The sequence below is a fragment of the Phasianus colchicus genome, chromosome 3 (genome assembly GCF_987193195.1).
Source record: "Phasianus colchicus chromosome 3, bPhaCol1.hap1.1, whole genome shotgun sequence".
NCBI classification, from domain to species: Eukaryota; Metazoa; Chordata; class Aves; order Galliformes; family Phasianidae; genus Phasianus; species Phasianus colchicus.
This window is the reverse complement of record NC_143438.1, coordinates 15,123,240-15,142,270: the sequence shown is the minus strand read 5'-3', so window position 1 is coordinate 15,142,270 and position 19,031 is coordinate 15,123,240. Positions and strand designations below refer to the sequence as shown.

The 19,031-nt window shown below is 39.4% G+C and overlaps 1 protein-coding gene across 1 annotated transcript; it reads right to left on the bottom strand.

Annotated features, from left to right (window-relative positions):
• Positions 1–329: 329 nt before the first annotated feature.
• Positions 330–18,946, bottom strand: KDSR (3-ketodihydrosphingosine reductase). Its single transcript, XM_031589265.2, has 10 exons — positions 18,678–18,946; positions 13,071–13,160; positions 12,602–12,658; positions 9,189–9,254; positions 8,940–9,035; positions 7,606–7,797; positions 6,504–6,587; positions 3,744–3,827; positions 1,828–1,929; positions 330–1,486 (listed from the first exon to the last, which is right to left on the bottom strand). The coding sequence occupies exons 1-10, from the start codon at positions 18,783–18,785 to the stop codon at positions 1,367–1,369; spliced, it is 999 nt and encodes a 332-aa protein (XP_031445125.1). The 5' UTR covers positions 18,786–18,946; the 3' UTR covers positions 330–1,366.
• Between the last annotated feature and the right edge of the window lie 85 nt (positions 18,947–19,031).

The window sequence follows — 19,031 nt, the reverse complement described above, 5'->3', positions numbered from 1 at the left end:
CCAAGTTTTAACAGTAGTTTTAGATTCAGAGTACTGACTGAAAATGGCAGATTTGACATTTACAACACAGTGGCGCTAATAAATATAAAATACACAGCTTTTGGGAAAAAAAGCTCACAAGGCACTTGCTATAGTGGTCCATTAAATAAACAGTGTATATAGTGCACCCTTAAAACATCACTGTTATGCATCAAGCTTTTCCAGTGTTAAACTTGCAATTTATTAGGAAAAAAAACCACATTGTGTTCTGTGTATTCTGAAGCAGTTATGGAGCAGCCTTGATTCATATATAATGTAGATCAAGCAAATGAGGAGAGGGACAGAGGAGAGAATTTTAAATAATTATTTCTTGTCATGTTAAAGAGTTTTTCTGTGTAACAAACAAATCAAGAACAGAATACCATTCTGACTCTCCTCCCTGCCCCCTATCCCAAAAGCTACATTCCTGCTACCCTAAGAGCCCAGTGTCTGAGTCTCTCATCACCTACTGGTGTGGCTCATCATTTGTGGCTTTGAAAAATAATGTGCATGACAGTAGCATGAAGCTACTTTCCTTTCCAGAGCAAAAACTGGCAGATAAGAAGAGTGTATAACTTTGACAAATACTTTTTCAATGATTTAAAATGTTGAAAGACATAATCACACTTGAAAATGGTTTGATTTTTTTTTTCATTCACAGCATACTTCAAGGGCCAGTTACACCTCCTAGCATTTCTCTGTAGGAATGGGTTCTTCATCTCCCTTTAGAAAGTATGCATATATTAAGTCATACTTTTTAATTACTCCCAGACTGAGAAAGCTTAGATTAACCAAAAAAAAAAATCTGTCATCTTGAGGTTTCCACAACTGTGTGCTGGACAGAATAAGGAAAGCTGTCTTTGACTGAAAGATCTGTAGATTGGCCATCAAAGGAAAGGTTAACATTCCAAATTAAAAACAGTCCCAAAATATTACCAAGAGTAGTGACTTGTTCAGGGGACTTTAATCTACTTCAGCCCGATCTGTCATGGTATAGTTATTTTTTTTTCCCACATAAGCACCAAAGTGAGAAAACTTAAGCATTTGTCCAGAATTACCACACATGGTCCATTCTTAAGTTCTATCCTACAGATGACTTACATGTTCCCAAATTCTCTCCAGCTCAAATCACCAAAGGAAAAAAAAAATCTAATCCTCAATCACTCTTTTGCATAGCTTGGCATTTTCTGGAGTTAAACTTCCGTTTTCTTTCATTGCTTTTGAGAGGACTCATCTACCACATAACCAAGTACCTTCAGTCTATATCCTTCAACAGAGAAGCTGAGTCCCACTTGAGCAGCAAGCTGTCCAGGACTGTTTGACATTCTTCTTTCAATTCAGTTAAAGATTATTCAGTCTTATCTGTACTTTCAGATTTCTCTCTCTGCATCATGCAGCGTCGAACTATGCTGTCAAAGCTTCCTAGGTAAAAGAGGCCAATGATGCGAAAAATGCCCATGCAAACAACCTGGAAACAGAGAAACATCTTTCAATTCACTTATGATCCTGGATTGTAGCGTATTATTTACTCATAAATAAAAGAAAAAAGTTCCAGACAGGTAATATAATCAAGAAAAGAACATATGAAAACATTCTTAACTATGTTCCAGTTCAGGACTGAGCAGTGTGTAGTTATCTCTGCTTTCTTGCCACATTGCTGCATCAGCTCAAGAACATTGCTTCAGTTCCTAAATCCAAGCCTCCACGGTATTGACAGCTACTTGATAAAAAAATAATCAATGTTTGCATAACGTTCTACATATTTTGAACTATAAGGAATTGTGACTATGAGGCCTTTGCAAACCTTACCTGTTGAAGACCTTCAGTGATAGAAGTGACTGGTGACATTCCACTTGTCAATATTGATAACATGTAACCATCTGATCCAACACAGCTGTTAAAGTTCCCTTGCTGAATGGAAGGAAAACAGTAATTAAGGAAAATGTAATTTACCCAGTTGTGGCAAAATATGACGTGCCTTAATTTTACAGCTATTTATGATAATCGTAGTCAATTTCATGTCACTATGAATAAATTCCTCAATGTAAAAAATATGACCACAATTAAAAGCCTATATTTTAAGAAATATTTTGTACTATACAGCAACATTCTGAAAGACACTCCCAAAAATAGTGGTGTGATAGATTTCGAAGAATTTCTTTGTAAGCTAGAAAGGCTCTATGTTTCTTCTTGAAGTATGCTTACTGATAGAGAAAATGCACAGTGTTCTCCCTGTAAACATGTTTCAGAGAGAATTACACCCTGTTTCTGTCAGATCACCAATCACTGCTGTATTCAAAGAATAAAATGCTGCTAAACCTTTTTTTCAAGTCAGGTTACTACTGTGTGAGACTTATTGGAGGTGTCCTTCAAACACTAAGCAACAGGTCTTCCTTCACTTATATCAGTGACTTTGATTCGCCCTCCTCACAATTGCAAAATGCACTGCCCACTAAGTGATTCAACTAACCCAAGAGAGAGAGGCTCCCCTGGAGAAAAAGGTGTGGATTTTTTTTATTTTTTTTTTTTTGGACTACTCATCAGAAAAGACTGCAACTCTGTAACTCTGACTGCCAGGCTTCTTCCACTTTATTTATTTTTTCTCCTAGCAGGTTATGCTGGAAAACAGACTTTCTGAAATACTGCAGGACGACTATGGAGCGCAGAAATGAAAGGGAGTAGTGGTGCTCCTGAATCACAATTATCTATATAGAGCAGTAGAGATGATATTTGAGTGGAGTATTACCCAACACACATCTGAGAGAACTGAGTTCCTACAGTCTAAGAACTGCCTTTTAGTTTCATTTTAGTCTCTCAGCTGAGGGCTTGACTGCATAAAGACCACATCTCAACTAATAGCCGACCACTGGAAGGCATGGTATAAAAAGATCAGATGCTTATGATTAGAAGCCAGATTGGTTGTCCTTAACTACCAGTATAGAATACCACGTGAGGACATACTAGATTTTGAAACTCACCACCCCAAATCCAGGCATGATTTTGCACTTATCTGCTGCATTTGTGAAACTATTGTAAAAGCTTCTCAAAACCACATTAACAGTATTTAGAATTGTAAAATAATGACAAGATTCAATTGCTGTACTTTAAGGATATTGAATTTCATTTTTATTTCCACCTCAGAATGTCCTTGGTGTTTGCTTCTTCTTATTTTATTAAGAAGCAATCTTCAGCACAAATCTTTACAACAGTTCCTCAAAAATGCAATACTTCTTTATAACTAAGAGCATCTTATTGTATTTTAATCACTCATAAATCAGATACTTTAGACAGTTATAGCCAAGAAGGCTAGACATCCTCCATTTATTTTAAGATCATTTTGATCTAAGCTCATATTCAAGAAAAATTAGACAGTCAAAGAAGCTTTTGAGGTTAGACAAATGGCATTTGATACATAAAAAGCCAATATAATTCAGTGCTTTGAAATAAAGCCATAACCTGCTTTTGAGACATTGTATCATACTGAGGCATCCTTTTATTCTAAGGGACAAGTTTGGATACATTTTAGTTCAAAAAGATTGCATAAAATCATTTGTGGGCACAGTGGCAATAGAGGAATAGAGAAAAACTTCCTGCTCAAACTAACCAGAGACCACCACTTCTTGTCAATTGATTTTATTTTTAGCTCAATCATTCTCTTAAACAAGCATTACAAGCCATCTTGGTCTCTCCCATGAAGGTCATACTTTAAGAAATGATTTACTTACTATGGCATCTTTGACTATAACTCTGGCAACTTGTTCTGCTTGGCAAACGGATGAGGTTTCAGAAATGAGCTTTGTCTCTAAGGGCTTTAATAGAAAAACGTCATTAGAAGTTTGACTAAGAACACACAGGAGAGAAAATATGAAGGACAAATTTTGGCTTTGGGTCTTTCAGTGCAGATGGTGTTGCTGCTAAGTGGTACCTTTAAGTTCTGTCACTTAAAACATCCACTGAAAAGAAAAAGCACCTTCACAAGTAGCACAGTTTCACAAAGAGAACTGCCAGCTTTTAGGCAGTATTTTTTCCCCTTGGAATTTATTACCAACAAAATAGAAGATGGTGTTCTTTCCAAGTATTTGATTTTCAGAAGCCAGAAAAATGCTTAAGCTGTGTCTCCTCAATGCTTCTATTTTTTATTTTAATGAAGTAAAAAAAAAAATAGGCCTAAAATGCCTTATGAATTTGTTTTGTAGGATTTTACTTAATTTTTTTTGTTTGTTTCTCAAACCCCACACAGGGTTCCCACCAAAATCCAACACTGTATTTCACTTCATTGTGTTTTAGAGCATTTATGTCATTTTACCTTTCTAGAAGAAAGCAGCCACGGCCATTTTATCAGTCACAATTTCTTTTACAAAAATAAATCTGATCTGTTGTAAGAGCAAGCAGTAAAAAGGTAGTAGAAGTAGAGAAGTATTCAGAAGCTTGTTTGTCATTTATTTGCTTCTATAATGCTGGAGCTAAATGCATGGCAAGCTGTTTAAATGATAAATATATGAAGATAGATGGTTCTGTTGATAAAGAACAAACTGCACTAAATTAGGAAAAGAAGAGTGGTTACAAGTAGATTTGTTATAGAGAAGAATTGAATTAGATTTAATGAAGTTGAATGGAAGCATTCAAACCTACTCAAATACTTACTATGCATTCTAAGATTAATCCTTTGAAACACACACACACACACACTTCTAGGGAAGAACTTAATTACAGGCTTCTTTCTCAATGTCAATGTGAAGTATCTGTGAAATTGTGAATCCTGATATGCTGACCAAGCTCACTGGCTTATTTTTTAAATGTGTGCATTAAGAAAAAAAATAAAAGTCAGTGTCTTTGTCAGAGGAAATCACACACACACCTTTCACATGCTTTCCTATGGTTGTATGACCTGTGTCACTAGATCCCCATTTCATAACCCATGCATAATTTAATTCACTGGCCAGTGTCAACAAAATCCATGAGAGATGCAGATGTCAAAAATAAACTTTAAGTTTTGGAAAAATCAGCAGCTATTCAGGGGTGTCTCACTAAAGTTAATGACATGCTGAGAAAAAGGCAGGCAGAGCTCAACCATCAAATACTTCATCTGATTAGCCAGTCAAAGCACTGTTACAATTTGTCAAGCAGTTATCTCAGAAAAAGAGCTTAATGATTAAACACAAGGAAGAAGCATCCTTGTAGCTGACTTTTTTTCTTTTTTGCTTAAACTACGAGCAGAATAAAACAGCTTAGCCTTAATGAGATGCAAACCACAGAAACAGATGTTCTAAACTCAGCAGAACTAAATAAATGCAATCATAATGAATGACATTCTGAACTGTTAAATGACTGAATATTGCAGTGTTTTAAGGTACACTATCAAGGTAGTCACACAACAAAAAGACTTCATGTGTGCTAAAACAATGCATAAATGTGTTTAAAAGACAATGTCTTTTTGATGAAAAAAAAGCCACACACACACACACACCCCACTGATTCCCCTTAAACAGAAATCTGAGATTAACAGAACATTTTGCTGGAGAATATATTTCCCTGCAGTAGGCTATTATGAAGAAAAGACAAAGAATGTGCAAGCTACACAAGTATCTGCAGATGTGTAATTCTTTATGTGGATGTGTGGGAGTATGCTTAATACATAAGATCTATTACCAAGAAGTTAGAAAGAATTGTGTTACACAGTCCCTACTGATTCCCATAGAAAGGGTGAAAGACAAAATTTAACCTCAATTTCCTATTACACATTACATTAGATGGAGCATCTTAAACATGGCTAATCTACAGATACCAGTATATGTTCTCTGGATAGCAGATACCTCAGTGTAAACTGGGGGCCTAAAAGTAGTACTGCCAGCACCCTTTTTTGATATTACATTTTGTGTAGGAATTTGCCAAGCGATGAGAAGCAACTAAATTTCTGAAGGTCAAAACCTGCTTTAAGCTAAATGAAAAAGGCAACCACTGATAGACCTCTCTGAAAAAGCAATAGTGCCAAACAGAATGAGAGCTTCCTTTCTACATTGATAGTGGTTGTTCTTGCATATAAAATTGTGCAAACCAGCTATTCTGTGTGAATACGTGTTATGGCACATCTCAGTGAAGAAGTGGAGTTTTCCTTTCACCTGTCAGGACCATCCTAACAGCATAATATAAAAAGGTGCAAAATAGGTACACTATTCTGGCTCATCAAGCCTTGATATCAAAACAAGTTACAGTGGTTTTAGTTTGCTATTTTGCAACATTCAGACTGCATGCAGAAAAGCTTATTAGTGTTTCAACTATTAAAAGTTAAGCTGTTCTTCCATTTAAAGCCAGAGTAAACTACACCGGATAGCAAAGTTGATAAAAACCAAACTGTTTAAGCATTTTAAGCATTTTAATATGCACTGTTTCCAGAAGTACTACAGAAGTGCATGATATCTGAAATGCATTGTTTATAATAAAGTAAACCTTTAAAAACTTTACAGTGTTGCTGAAGAATGATTTACCTTTGTTTTACTTTCTTCTGCAAAGCCCGGCGTGTCAGTATCTGGAGGATAGGCCACGGTTATGTAGATATTATAAGGTTTGACCTGCAGTTCACAAAAAAAGAAGTGTTATCTTATTACTGATGGCCTTTACATTTCTCTCATAATTTTGTTAATTTCTCTCAAATTCATGCTTGCTTTATTTCTTCAGATTGCTTGTAGTTTTAAATCATACACACACTCAACACTTGCAAGACTCAGAGCTTTGTCAAATAAGGAAGAAAACACAGATTCTAAAGAGATGGTTGTGTTGCTTTGTTTGGTAAAAACCTTTAAAAATTCAACAAAAATATATCACCAGTCTGAAGACAGACTCACAGTCCCATTGCTCTGCAGGCCAGAACTCTCTTATCATGACCGACACAATCCACTACACTGAATGGAACAGGATAACAACAGTGATCATGCAAGGGTCTAGAACCAAACAGATACTAAGGAAAATCACTTCCCAATCAATTTTACCTGTCATACTGCAGTGACATACTTCCAAGTCTCATCAAATAATGAAAACAATGGTTTTTTTTTTTTTGTCTCAACTTAAATGTAGGCTTAGAACAGTGCAATATATAAAGCTCACATATACCAATGTCTAGAAGAGTGAACCACTTTGAACAGAAGATTTGGCTATTACATTCAAGCTTGCAAGTTTTACTGTCTCGTATGGTTCACATACCATTCATTTACCACTGCCTCGCAATTAGCTTAGAAATCATGGGTCTACACATCAATCCCTCACATAACCATGGAATCTTCAATACCATTCTGCTTAAAATTCAAGTCCCTTTCATTAAAATAGAAGACATTTAGATATAAGATAAATAGAACATGTAAGTTTGTATGTGGTCATCTTCAGTTCTAGAAACAGTTCTTCTCTCTTGGGCAACTGAAAGCTTAGTTTTCCGCAGCCCTGCGCAGAGCAATATGGTTGTACTGCTCCCAAAGAAGTGCCAACATAACAGGCATCAGCAGAGCTGCACAAGACTACTGAAATAAAAGTGTGCTTAGCAGCTAGTGAAAATATGTTTTTGTTTACAAGCAAGAATACTTGAGTCATTTCACACACCTCCATTTGCAGGGCTTCAGCCAATCCTCGAAGAGCAAACTTGGTTGGAGAATAGGCTGTATAACCAAAAAGGCCTAATTGCCCAGCCTGAGATGACACAAACACAATCCTCCCCATCCGCCGCTCTTTCATGGTAGAGATTACTGCACGACTCGGGTAAACACTACCTAGATAATTGACTGCCATTAATCTCTGTAAAAAATGATATTAAAATGGTATTTGAGTCATGGGTTCAGAATTCTTCAGATGCTTAGTATTATTTCTCCAAAATCCCTACTGAGGCTTGCTTTAACATCAAACTCCATTAGATTTCTATTTCTATCAGCTAGCAAAGTAAACAATTGTATTCTACTGTATTAGTTTCATAAACCATTCCATAGCTAAGAATCTCACTGTAAGACAAAAAGAAATGCACTGTATATACAAGTGGCATTCAGGATACTAATAATGTGAGCTATTATGGCCTTCATGAAGAAAGAAGGGCAAATTACAAAAAAAAATCTGACTTGAACAGTGTCTAGAAAGCAAAGCATTTATACACAATGTACAAAAACATTCTGAAATGAGAGTTTAAAGGGCTTCCTAAAAAAAGAAACAGGAAGAACTCTATGTATATATGCACAAGCTCTCATCGTTAGCAAGTAAGATGAATTTTTATGTTTTGCTCTCCTGAAGACATAAAACACAACTGGTGGCCTATACAAGCAATAAAACAGAGTATTTACACTTATTGGTACACTTACTGTAACATTATGCTCACTTAGTATCAAGCCTAATTAGCATTTTCACATGGCTCAGTGATGAGGTGGGAACCAAACTAACCAAAAAGTAGAGAGGTTTTGTGTTTTTGTTTGTTTGTTTGTTTTTTTTAATATACATTTTGGTTTGGGTTTTATTGTTTTTTTCTTTCCATCAAGCTGCACCAAGTTACTAACAATTTTTGCACCTCAGAGTTGAATGCTGACAAGATGGATTCCTCTTAAACAGATTCAAAATATGGGAAAAAGACCCACACATCTTCACCAGGAAAAAAGAGACCATATGAAATTCAGTGTCTTTCACAGTGTGTTAAATAAAAGCACACATCAACCCTTCTTGCCATCTTGAGGTCCTTCCCTATCCCAGGTGGAGAACTGACTGTTCTGAACCATCCATGAACCAATAATCAGGTAAAAAAATAAGTTGCAATCCATGCAAATCTAGAAATGCACACAAAAACCATCACTAACGAAATATATCACTACTCATACAGTCTGGAAAGACACAGTAAAATCTATTCCTTAGAACAGGGGAATGGCAAATCACTTGCGATGAAATAAAGCATGATCACTCACTTCAAAAGAATTCACTTCAATATCTTCAAATTTTCCTGTAACTGATGTTCCCGCACAGTTTACAAGCAGGTCAACTGGTCCCAGCTTCTCCTGAGCCTGCAAGAGGACAGAAGTTAAGCTCTCTAGCAGGAAAAAGCATTCATATAGTATAGTGTCATTATAAAATATGTTGCCACTTGGAACACATCACACAGAGATGACACTAATATATACATAAACACACACACAGGTGAAACAGTTGTCTCTCACCTGTTTTAGAACATTCTCCACCTGTTCATAGTCTTTAGATACATCAACAGAAATACATAGCACAACCTAAAAAAGGAAAATGAAAGAATGTTTTATAATCTAAGTCCAAGAATGGTTGGCCCCAAGCTTACAAAAGAAACTGCACACTGCTTAATTAGGTCATATCAGGGACAAAATTAGAAAAAACAAGACTAAGAAAAACTGATTAGTGGCACAGTGTTACACATGCCTAAAAAGTGATTTAACGTTTACTCCTTGTCTGGGAACAAGAGATTATGGATTTTCATTTGAATGATACAAGAAAATGAAAATAGACAGTGGCTCAGGGGAGGATAAGTAAATAAATAACAAAAAAAAAGAGACAGCAATGTCTTATGTTTTGTTGCTGCAGCTGGAAGTTTTCTTTAAAACTGCTGATTACATTTAGCAACATGATCTCAGAATCTAAGTTTTTAAGCACCTTCCAGTCAACTACCAGCAAAGGAAGCACTGACTCTGGGGTATCACCAACTGTAAGATCACGGCCAACTCCAGCTTGGCCAGAGATTTACAAAAAGACTATCCTCTCTGTTAAACAATTAGCAAAGTTCAGGGGCAATTCAGTGTCTTGAAATGAGAAGCAATCACATACCACAATAAAAGTAGAGACTCCCATATTCTTATTCTGATTTCTATGCCTTACTTTACTTTGTTCAATTCATTTAAAGCTGATTTCAGGTAAAATAAAGTCATCACCAGTTTCTAACGAGTGTCATCAGGGTCACTTGTCATGAAGCACGCCAACAAAAATGAAGAAAAGCTTACCAAAGTGTAACTAACTGCTTTGGCAGCTAGTCATTTGTCAGTTTTGCCTCTGGTCAGACTGCAACACTTCCCAGCTACATAAACAGAATCTGCTTGCCATTCCTGTGCAGCAGGTTGGCTATTCCTGCCTTCCAGCACTGTGCATAGCTGGACGTCGGAGTAAACTTGTGGTGCAAGTTATTGGTTGGCCAGCAAGCATCTCCCCTCAGGGCATTTTTAGATTTTAGAAATATTTATCTTTGCCATAAGTTTGAAAACAAACATAACAGCTGAGCATTGATTTACTATCTGGATGTCTTCAAAAGACCAGCAAGGTTAAAAAAAAAAAAATCACATTTCCATATGAAAATTGGACCACAGATCAGTTAATCATACTGTGAACAATATACTCAGGAACTACCAAAGCTTGTATTGGCTACCAGCACATTATACAATTCATCTTTTTGCTTCTATTATTGTATTTCCTTTCTGCTACATTAAGTTGATTACCTCCAGTCCAGAGCATGCACTGTGAATGTGGTCCTAATAAACAGATTATGCTGCCAGGAAGTCTAATATCCTCATTCCAGTTCCTCGTCTTTTGTTCTAATAGAGCATTGTCTGATCATTCCTGAAGCATTTATTTCTCAATAAAAGCTTAATTCCACTCCCAGAGAAGTAACTAGGAATATTCCACACTAGGAAAGGGATTTTTAAAAATTAAAAAAAAAAAATTATGGGCAAGTATTTCATTCCAATGCACACCTTTATTTATAAAGGCTGCGCTGTCAGCATTCTAAATAAATCACATATAAATGTCTTTTAGAGAAAACATACCAAATCAAACACCTAAAGGTATGTAGAAACCACAATCCTGGTTCTCAATGCAACTTAGTTTTACATATACACACGTGAGCAGAATGCATACAGCATATAATCAGGTAAAAACTGGTATTTCCTCTGGATTTTTGCTCCCTAGTTTGACATCTTGCAAATGTAACAGCCTCTGTGGTCTGCCAATCCATCTCAGACAACTCCAGGCTTTCAGCAATCTTCTTGTACAGCCTCTGTCTGTTCAGCTGCCCTCATTTGTCAGCTTCTTATCTGCTGTTCCAGACACCCTGCTTTTTCTATTTGTGTTCTTTGAATTTAGAACAGGCAGTCTTCCCTGTGACAATGACTACAACTCAACAGTAGGCACATGAAGGCACTCCCACTACAGTCAGATGAAGTATGGACAAGTCTAAATTTGCTAGTGCTAAAACAATCCTGTTTAGCCCACATCGAAGCTTGTTCAGTCTTGAACTTAGTGAAATTTTAACTGAAACTCTTGAGGGTGAACCTAGTGCTCTTCTTAAGAAAATAAAAATGTAAGCCCACATCTGTCAAGTCTGGACAGATTCTAAACAAGAGCATTTTGACAGTGTTTGACAAAATTCACCATCAACCCTGGGAAAAGACTAGAGCACAGAATCATAGAATGGCCTGGGTTGAAGAGGACCACAGTGATCATCTAGTTTCAAACCCCCGCTATGTGCAGGGTTGCCAACCAAGCAGCTAAAGGAAAACTGTTACCAGGATTTATTTGTTTTAAAATGGAACAAAACGTTGATCCTCTTCACCTCATATAACTTATTATTTCAAAATAAATTTGACCTGAGTAAGGCAACATGCACAGAAAGATCACCTTGAGCCATTTGACAGGAACGAGCAAAGACAGAATCTTACTGAGTTTGCTTGATACCTTCATTTATATCAGCTAGTACTAGCATTATTGCTTCCCAACGTTCATCTTCCTCCATCGCTTCTTTTCAAGAGAATATCAGACTTCCTAATTTACCAGACTAAAGAAGTGATTTACTACACCCAATAGACACCAAATTCCTTATCACAAACAAATTGCTTGCACTTGTAATAGTAAAAATAAGAACCAACTTCAGGAACACAAGAAAGAGGAAATTAAAGATGCAATGGTCTCAACACTGTTTCTCTTTTCCTTTGGATTATGAGCATTAAGAAAAAAATGGTAGTATTTCATCTCGAAGTTGTGTTTTTTGAACATAGAGAGCTGCCCTATTTTAACAGCTAGTAGCCCAGCAAGCATTAAGGCACTAAAACAGTGCATTAAGCACGAGTACACTATTTATTTACCAAAGTACCTTCAGTGTTTAGAAACCTCAGTGCTTTGCCAGGAAAACAGCAATACACAGCACAACACAGGGAACAAATCTGAAAATAAGTACCTAAATTTATTCCCCATTACAATTGCTGCATTTATGATCTCTCAAAGAGAGACTTGAAAGAAGTAGGTTATTCTCCTCAATCTTGAACAATACAAACATTTATCAAGTGACAGCAAATTGCAGCTATCAGAAAAATTCTATTACACCTACAGCTGAAGATATCAATCTTTTTCTCTGAGGAAAAAAAAAGTTAGTGTACTAACCAGGCAACATCAAATGTAGCAGAGTTTGGAACATCACACATAGACAGATTGGATTGGAATTTTTTGAATTCAAGTGCGGCCTCACCTATTTCTATCAAACAGCTTGGTTTTAAAAACCAACTACTGAAGCTATGTTGAAGTGACCGCCTTGAAACACAACAATTACAGGTAGCAGTGATCTTACCTGCTTGTCATTAACAGAGTACTTTTCTATTTCCTTCTTTGTCTGTAACAGCTTGTTCTGAAACGGATAATAAGAACAGCTAAAGCACCTCAGTTATGACAACATATTAGTCTTCAGTATTTCAAGAAGCCCTAGAAACATTCTCTAAAAACAAGAACATTATCATCAGCTAATGATAACACTTTCCTGTGTTCATCTTAGAGGTTTATGAATATACAATCAGAACCTAAACTCCATGCGATAGCCACGGAAGAGTTTTAATGCAAGCTTATCACAAATCCTATGTTATGATACACTTCTTAAAAAGGCAGCCATCTCTACTCTGAAAATACATTACATTTAAATTATTAGGACCACCTTAAAGCATACAGGGAAAAAAAGAATGAGTAATTATCAATTCCCAAATTACTCCTCAACCATACCAATTTCATTAATATAGTGTAGCCAGCAAAAATACAAATATGCTTACCTCATCTCTTGCGATCAGTGTTATGAAAGCACCTTGCTTATAACATTCAATAGCAATACATTTTCCAATTCCACTGGAGCCTCCAGTTACCTAGAAGTTATTTGAAAGTCAGTTAGACCATTACACTCATCCCTACCCCTATACCATAAAAAAAATCAAATCAAAATTCTAAAAGCGTACTGAGATTCAAATATTATCCAGTGAAGTATGAATACTCAAGATATACAAAAGTTAGTTTACTTACTGAGTATGAATGGAAAAACAAAATCTCACTACCCTGTCAGGCAACTCATTCTGTCCCAAAAATCAGCTTTACCTTGGTTGTATTTTTTCATGTTTCTCATGCCAGGCTCACTTAGACCCACTCTCACTTGATTAACTTATTTTTAAGGTACAATAATAGTTATAAGTTTGAAATCACTATTAAGAATGCAATTACCTACTGCCCCTCCAAAAATTCATAAAGCGAGCAATCATAGCTAGTCAGCCAGAAACATCATGTAAACAAACAATTTTAAAAGTTATTTTCTTTTTTATAAAATAAACATCCTTAATTTGACAGCTGACCCGCTGTAGAGCGCATCTCACAGTTCACATCTGGATACTGAACTGCCTGTGCCATCCCTCAGTGCCCTCCTGTGGGGATCCCAGATTTAAGCCTTCATAAGCCTTTCCTTCTTCCTCTAAACCATAATTCTCAGTGGTCTTCCACGCAAACAGGAAATAAACAGTTTGACTGCAGACCAATGCAAGGTGATGGCTACAGCCCCACACTAATAAAACAGGTTCAAGTCACCTTAACACCCCCTCACCGCCCTCCAGAAAAATCTATTTGCAGACTTCATTTAAAACAAAACATAGATGGTGACCCAACTGCTCTTCTTGACAAAAATAAAAGCGTCTTCCTGATACCGACTTTCAGGTGATTTGTTCATTTAAACCCATTGTTTGCACATGCCTTCAGTCCTTAAATACACAGAGTTGTATTTTCCTTGTATGGCCAAATTTGTTGAATCTTCTCCTAAGAGCACATCACTGAGAAAATACCAGAATGCTTTGTTGATGAAGTGAGTTCTGAAATACAGGCTTAAGTATTTGAAAAAGAGATTCATATTCTTCTGGAAGTTGTTATTTCTGTTCTTTATCAAGACTTCAGAGAAAGTAAGGAATCACCACTATTTCAACTATGAGAAATGGAACGTGCTGAGCCAATCAGTGGAAGAGCAAAGGCTGTTTCATCTGGCATCTTCATCAAAGGCAGTCTCATCTGCACGTGCCTCAGTTTTGTTTTCAGACTTACTACCCTCAAAATTATTTCATATTCCTGGAGGCAGTAAAGTCAAAAGAGTTAGAAGTACGCTCCCCTGAGTCACCAAGCTCTTCTTCCTTTGAGTGTCTCATCACCAACCATCAAAAAAAAAAAAAACAGCTCAGTACGCCAAGGGTGATCATGTAACTTCAGCAAACTTATTTTCAACATAGTCCAGTTTTTGTCTATTTTGTCTGCTGTAATGGCTCAAGAACTTATAAAGACTAACTTCAGCTTAAACAGAGCTCCACAGACTTCCTCTATTAGAGAAAGTCACTTCAAATCAGCTTCTAATCAACTCTTCACTACACTAACCTTTGTGGGTGACTTCAAGATGCTTGTTCTGTTCTGGACATCGCAGAACGGCCTGGGTTGAAAAGGACCACAAAGATCATCTAGTTTCAACCCTCCTGCCAGGCTGCCCAGAGCCACATCCAGCCTGGCCTTGAATGCCTCCAGGGATGGGGCATCCACAACCTCCTCGGGCAACCTGTTCCAGTGCGTCACCACCCTCTGGGTGAAAAACTTCCTCCTGCATTCTGAATAAAGGATGACCACTTTCTAAGCAAACAAAGTCTGTAAGAATGATTGTTAATGTCTGGGGACTCCAGCAGAAACCCAGCATCATTTAATTCTTTACAACAGAAAAGTTAAATTTTTAGTTTATTCCCAAAGCATCTTTCAAGAGTCCAATACGTCTCCAGAAGGATTAAGAGATTCAGTTTGATGTATTCAGGCAAACCTCAGTTCCAGAGCATTCATGAGCTGCTTTCACAGATTTTCAGCAGCAGCTGTTACGTCAGCACAGGAACTAATGAACGCATGTGGAATATTGCTCCAATTCTCACTTCTGGCACAGCACTGAGGCACAGCTGATTGCTACCTGTACAAATTGCCACGTGTCATCAACTGGTCAACTACACCAGTGTTTGAGGAATTTTTGAAGGTGAAGATACTGGCATAAAGCTCTGGCTTGTCAGACAACACTAACGTTCACTTCAGAAAGACGAGGTCTGAAGTCAAGCAAGAAAAGGAAGTTTTTATTTGCAGTCATACCCAAGAATGCTGGATAGGACTCACGTCAGATAGGCCAGCGATAAAAGGCAGAATCAATTAGCCGGGAAGTTCAGCATTTAGGTGGAAGACTGTTACTAATATGTTGGAGGTTGTTACTAACATGCACCATGAGATGCAATGTAACAGTGAGGAAACTGATTGATCGTTGAGTTGTTCTGTAAGCGCAATTCCAAATCACCACAACTATCATCAGAAGCAATAAAATGAAGACCTGATATGCTCTTTCCAACAGGGCTTGTTAGCTAAGTGAAATAGCAGCAGCAAGGATGCAAGCTGTCTTCACGCTTCTAGACAGTGCTCTAACAGCAGGTGTTTAGTTCCACTGAAACAAAACATCCCCGCAACCTGCTCCGATTGGCTGCTGTGCCTGACTGGACTCCAAATGACCTCTTGCTGAACCTCTTGATGCATCCAAGCCACAGGTCACAGTGCTCCCAATGCAGAGCTACAAAGCTGAGACACAGAGATGGGTCAACTCCTGGAACACCCAGAGCCTGCTGCTGTTATCTGATGGGCTCTGCACGGAAATGCTGAAACTACTCTTAGCCCTGAGATGGCCCTTACACCTTTAGCTCCGGCATGCTGAAGCTCAACTAAATCCAAGTTAAAGGCTCTGCTCAAACTGAAAGGAAGACAATCACAAGCAGCAAACATCCTTACATTCCTGCCATAGCTTGCCCACAAAAGCAAGTATACATACAAAAGAATTTTGTTTTACTAAATGAGCAAAACTTGATGCTCAAGTCAACCTGATAGCTGCAAAGTCCTTTCTATTTAACAGTGCCCACTGAGGTTACCAAAACACACAGCAGATATGGAACAGGAAAACACCCCCACAAGATGAGATCAGTAATTTGGAGTTCTGTGGAGTTCCATTCCTCCCCAAGAAGAGACTCCTGTGGTCACAATCCCTCTCTAAAGCACACCTCATGTCGCACAGCAAGCGCTTCCATCACACAAGTGACTCCAGAGAGGACAAGAGGGAAAAAAAAAAAAAAACCAATAAAAAACAACCACACATTTTCTGCCTCAGATTTCTGTCTTCGTACCTCCAACACCTAGCTTATATTTACCACTACCACTGTTAGGAGTACAGAGAAATAGCTTCTACAAATGATTGAGTGCAAAAAAAATGCTGATTTAAATTGAGAATTCATCAAGTAACTGCTAGGACACAATATACACAATAGTGTCCAAACACATCCAATGATTTTCTTTAAGAAATACTACAGGTATTCTCTTGCACACGCAAAGGAGGAATTATATATACAGATCACATTAACAGATTTTGACCTCTTCTGTGAAAACACTTCAAGGAAGTCTTTGAACAGTGCTACAATCCTGAATATTTTCATGAAATCTGATAATCTCAGTAGCAGAGAACACTCATTCCCATTATAAAATGCAAGAATTCACCTTGCACGTGATGTGTAAAGCCTCCATGAGCAGTTTCTAATTTACAAAACTATCATCCAATATTTTTCCTTACACAATTTACCCAAACATTCGAAATCCAAACATGCAAGTTTAACAACATCAGGGTTATGAGCAGCACCTATACATCCCAAAAGTAAAACTCTGAAACAACTGCTCCACATTTCATTCATTTGCACAAATGTTTTGAGAGCATAACTGAAGCCACAGTCAAACAAGTGCTTCTGCCAGCAGCAATGCCACAGAAACTCATCACACACAGATTTGTAAGGTGATGCCAATAAATACCTCCATCCTTTTTTTCTATTGGTACATCAATACAGTTAACCCTCCAGAGGGTGGTGAAGCACTGGAACAGGTTGCCCAAGGAGGTTGTGGATGCCCCATCCCTGCAGGCATTCAAGGCCAGGCTGGATGTGGCTCTGGGCAGCCTGGTCTGGTGGTTGGCAACCCTGCACATAGCAGGGGGGTTGAAACTAGATGGTCATTGTGGTCTTTTTCAACCCAGGCCATTCTATAGTCCTATGAATAGTCATTTTGAGACCTCCACTTGTGTTAAATTCAGCTTACACGGGCTAATGTAATTAGCAGTAGCAGTTGTGAGGGAAGGTTTCTCCAACGAGATTATTCTTCGTCATTTTCTGTGTGAGCTAATTGAAGTGGTTCTTTGAAAACAGAAGAACCAGCAGAGTAGCTTTGGAAAAAGTGTAATGACATAAAGAAAAGACAACACTTGGGATAATCAGATTAAAAACAAGCAAGTGGACAATATTCTAGAATGAAATACACCAAACACTTTATTGTTTACTATTCTATTTCCATGTGAGCATCACAGAAGACCCTCACGCTGCTTCACCTTTGCTTTTACGCAGTACAGAAGGATTCTTGCTTAGCAAGCGTTACTGCTGTGGGAAGAGACTCAAACAGAGAGCATTCACTCACGCTCTAACATCTCACGATGCTGTAAAGCCAGTGACAGTACCCAGCAATACCCACTGCACCAAGTACCTCGGGAATGCCATCGCAACCTGGACAGCTCCAAGCGGGAACAGCCCTACCTGCAAAGAGCAGCCCTAAAACAAGCAGGCAGACAAAAACGCAAACAAGCAAGCAAACGCGGAGCTCAAAAATAAATAAATAAATAAATAAATCCCAAAAGCAGAGCAGCTGTCAATTCCCCCGCACCTCAAAGGTCTAACTTCTGCACTACCCTCAAGTCCTGCTGTAACAACGGCAACTCGGGAGCAGATTAAATCAGCGAACAGCACAGCTGCTCTACACGGAGCACACCCGGGCTAACTACAGCGAAGCCTCGCCATCCGACCGAAGGACCACCGCTATCCCCACTCGCTCTCACGCACCCACGTGCCGCACCCGCAGGCCCCCGGCCGTCGCTCCCCGTCACTCCCGGGGAACTGTTCAAACGCTGTATTTTCCCGGATAAACCCACCCCTCAAAGGCTCGCTCCTACCACGCTGATTACACACAAGCAAAACGTCGCTCGTGGACACGGATACCCGCGCCGCGTGCCGTCTGACCGCTTCCCGCCGAGTCAGCCCGCCCGTTTCCTCGCTCCGGGTCTCGTTTCAGCCCGCGCCTTCCCCCGCCCGCGGAGGGCCGCGCTCCAGCACCCCGGCAGACGCAGCCGGGCCTTCGCCGGGACACGGCGGCCGCGGCCTGCCCGCTCCCTCGTCCCGCCCAGCCGGACCGTTCCCCCGCGGTCGGTCGGCCAGCAGCGGCCGGGATCGGGGTGCGGAGGGGGAAGCGAGAGGCATCGCTCGACTCACCACGACGTGTGCGCCGGGCAGCTTGAGCGGCTTGGGGCTGATGAGCGGCGACACCATGTAGAGGAGAAGGACGACGGCCACGATGAAGGCGGCCGCCAGGAGCAGCATGGCTCGGGCCGGGCTTGCCGCCGGGGAGGGGGGCGGCGGGCGGTGATGCGGCCCCCGGGGCTGCGGGAAGCGCCGAGCGCGGCGCGGCCCGGCGCGGCCAGCAGGAGTACAGCCGGTACCCGCCTGCGCCGCGGCGCCACGGGGCCAGGGACGAGGAGGAGGGAGGAGGAGAACGCGGCCGCCACTCCGCGCCCTGATTGGCCGGTGGGCGGGGCGGGCGCGGCCTCGCACGAGGGGATTGGCCGG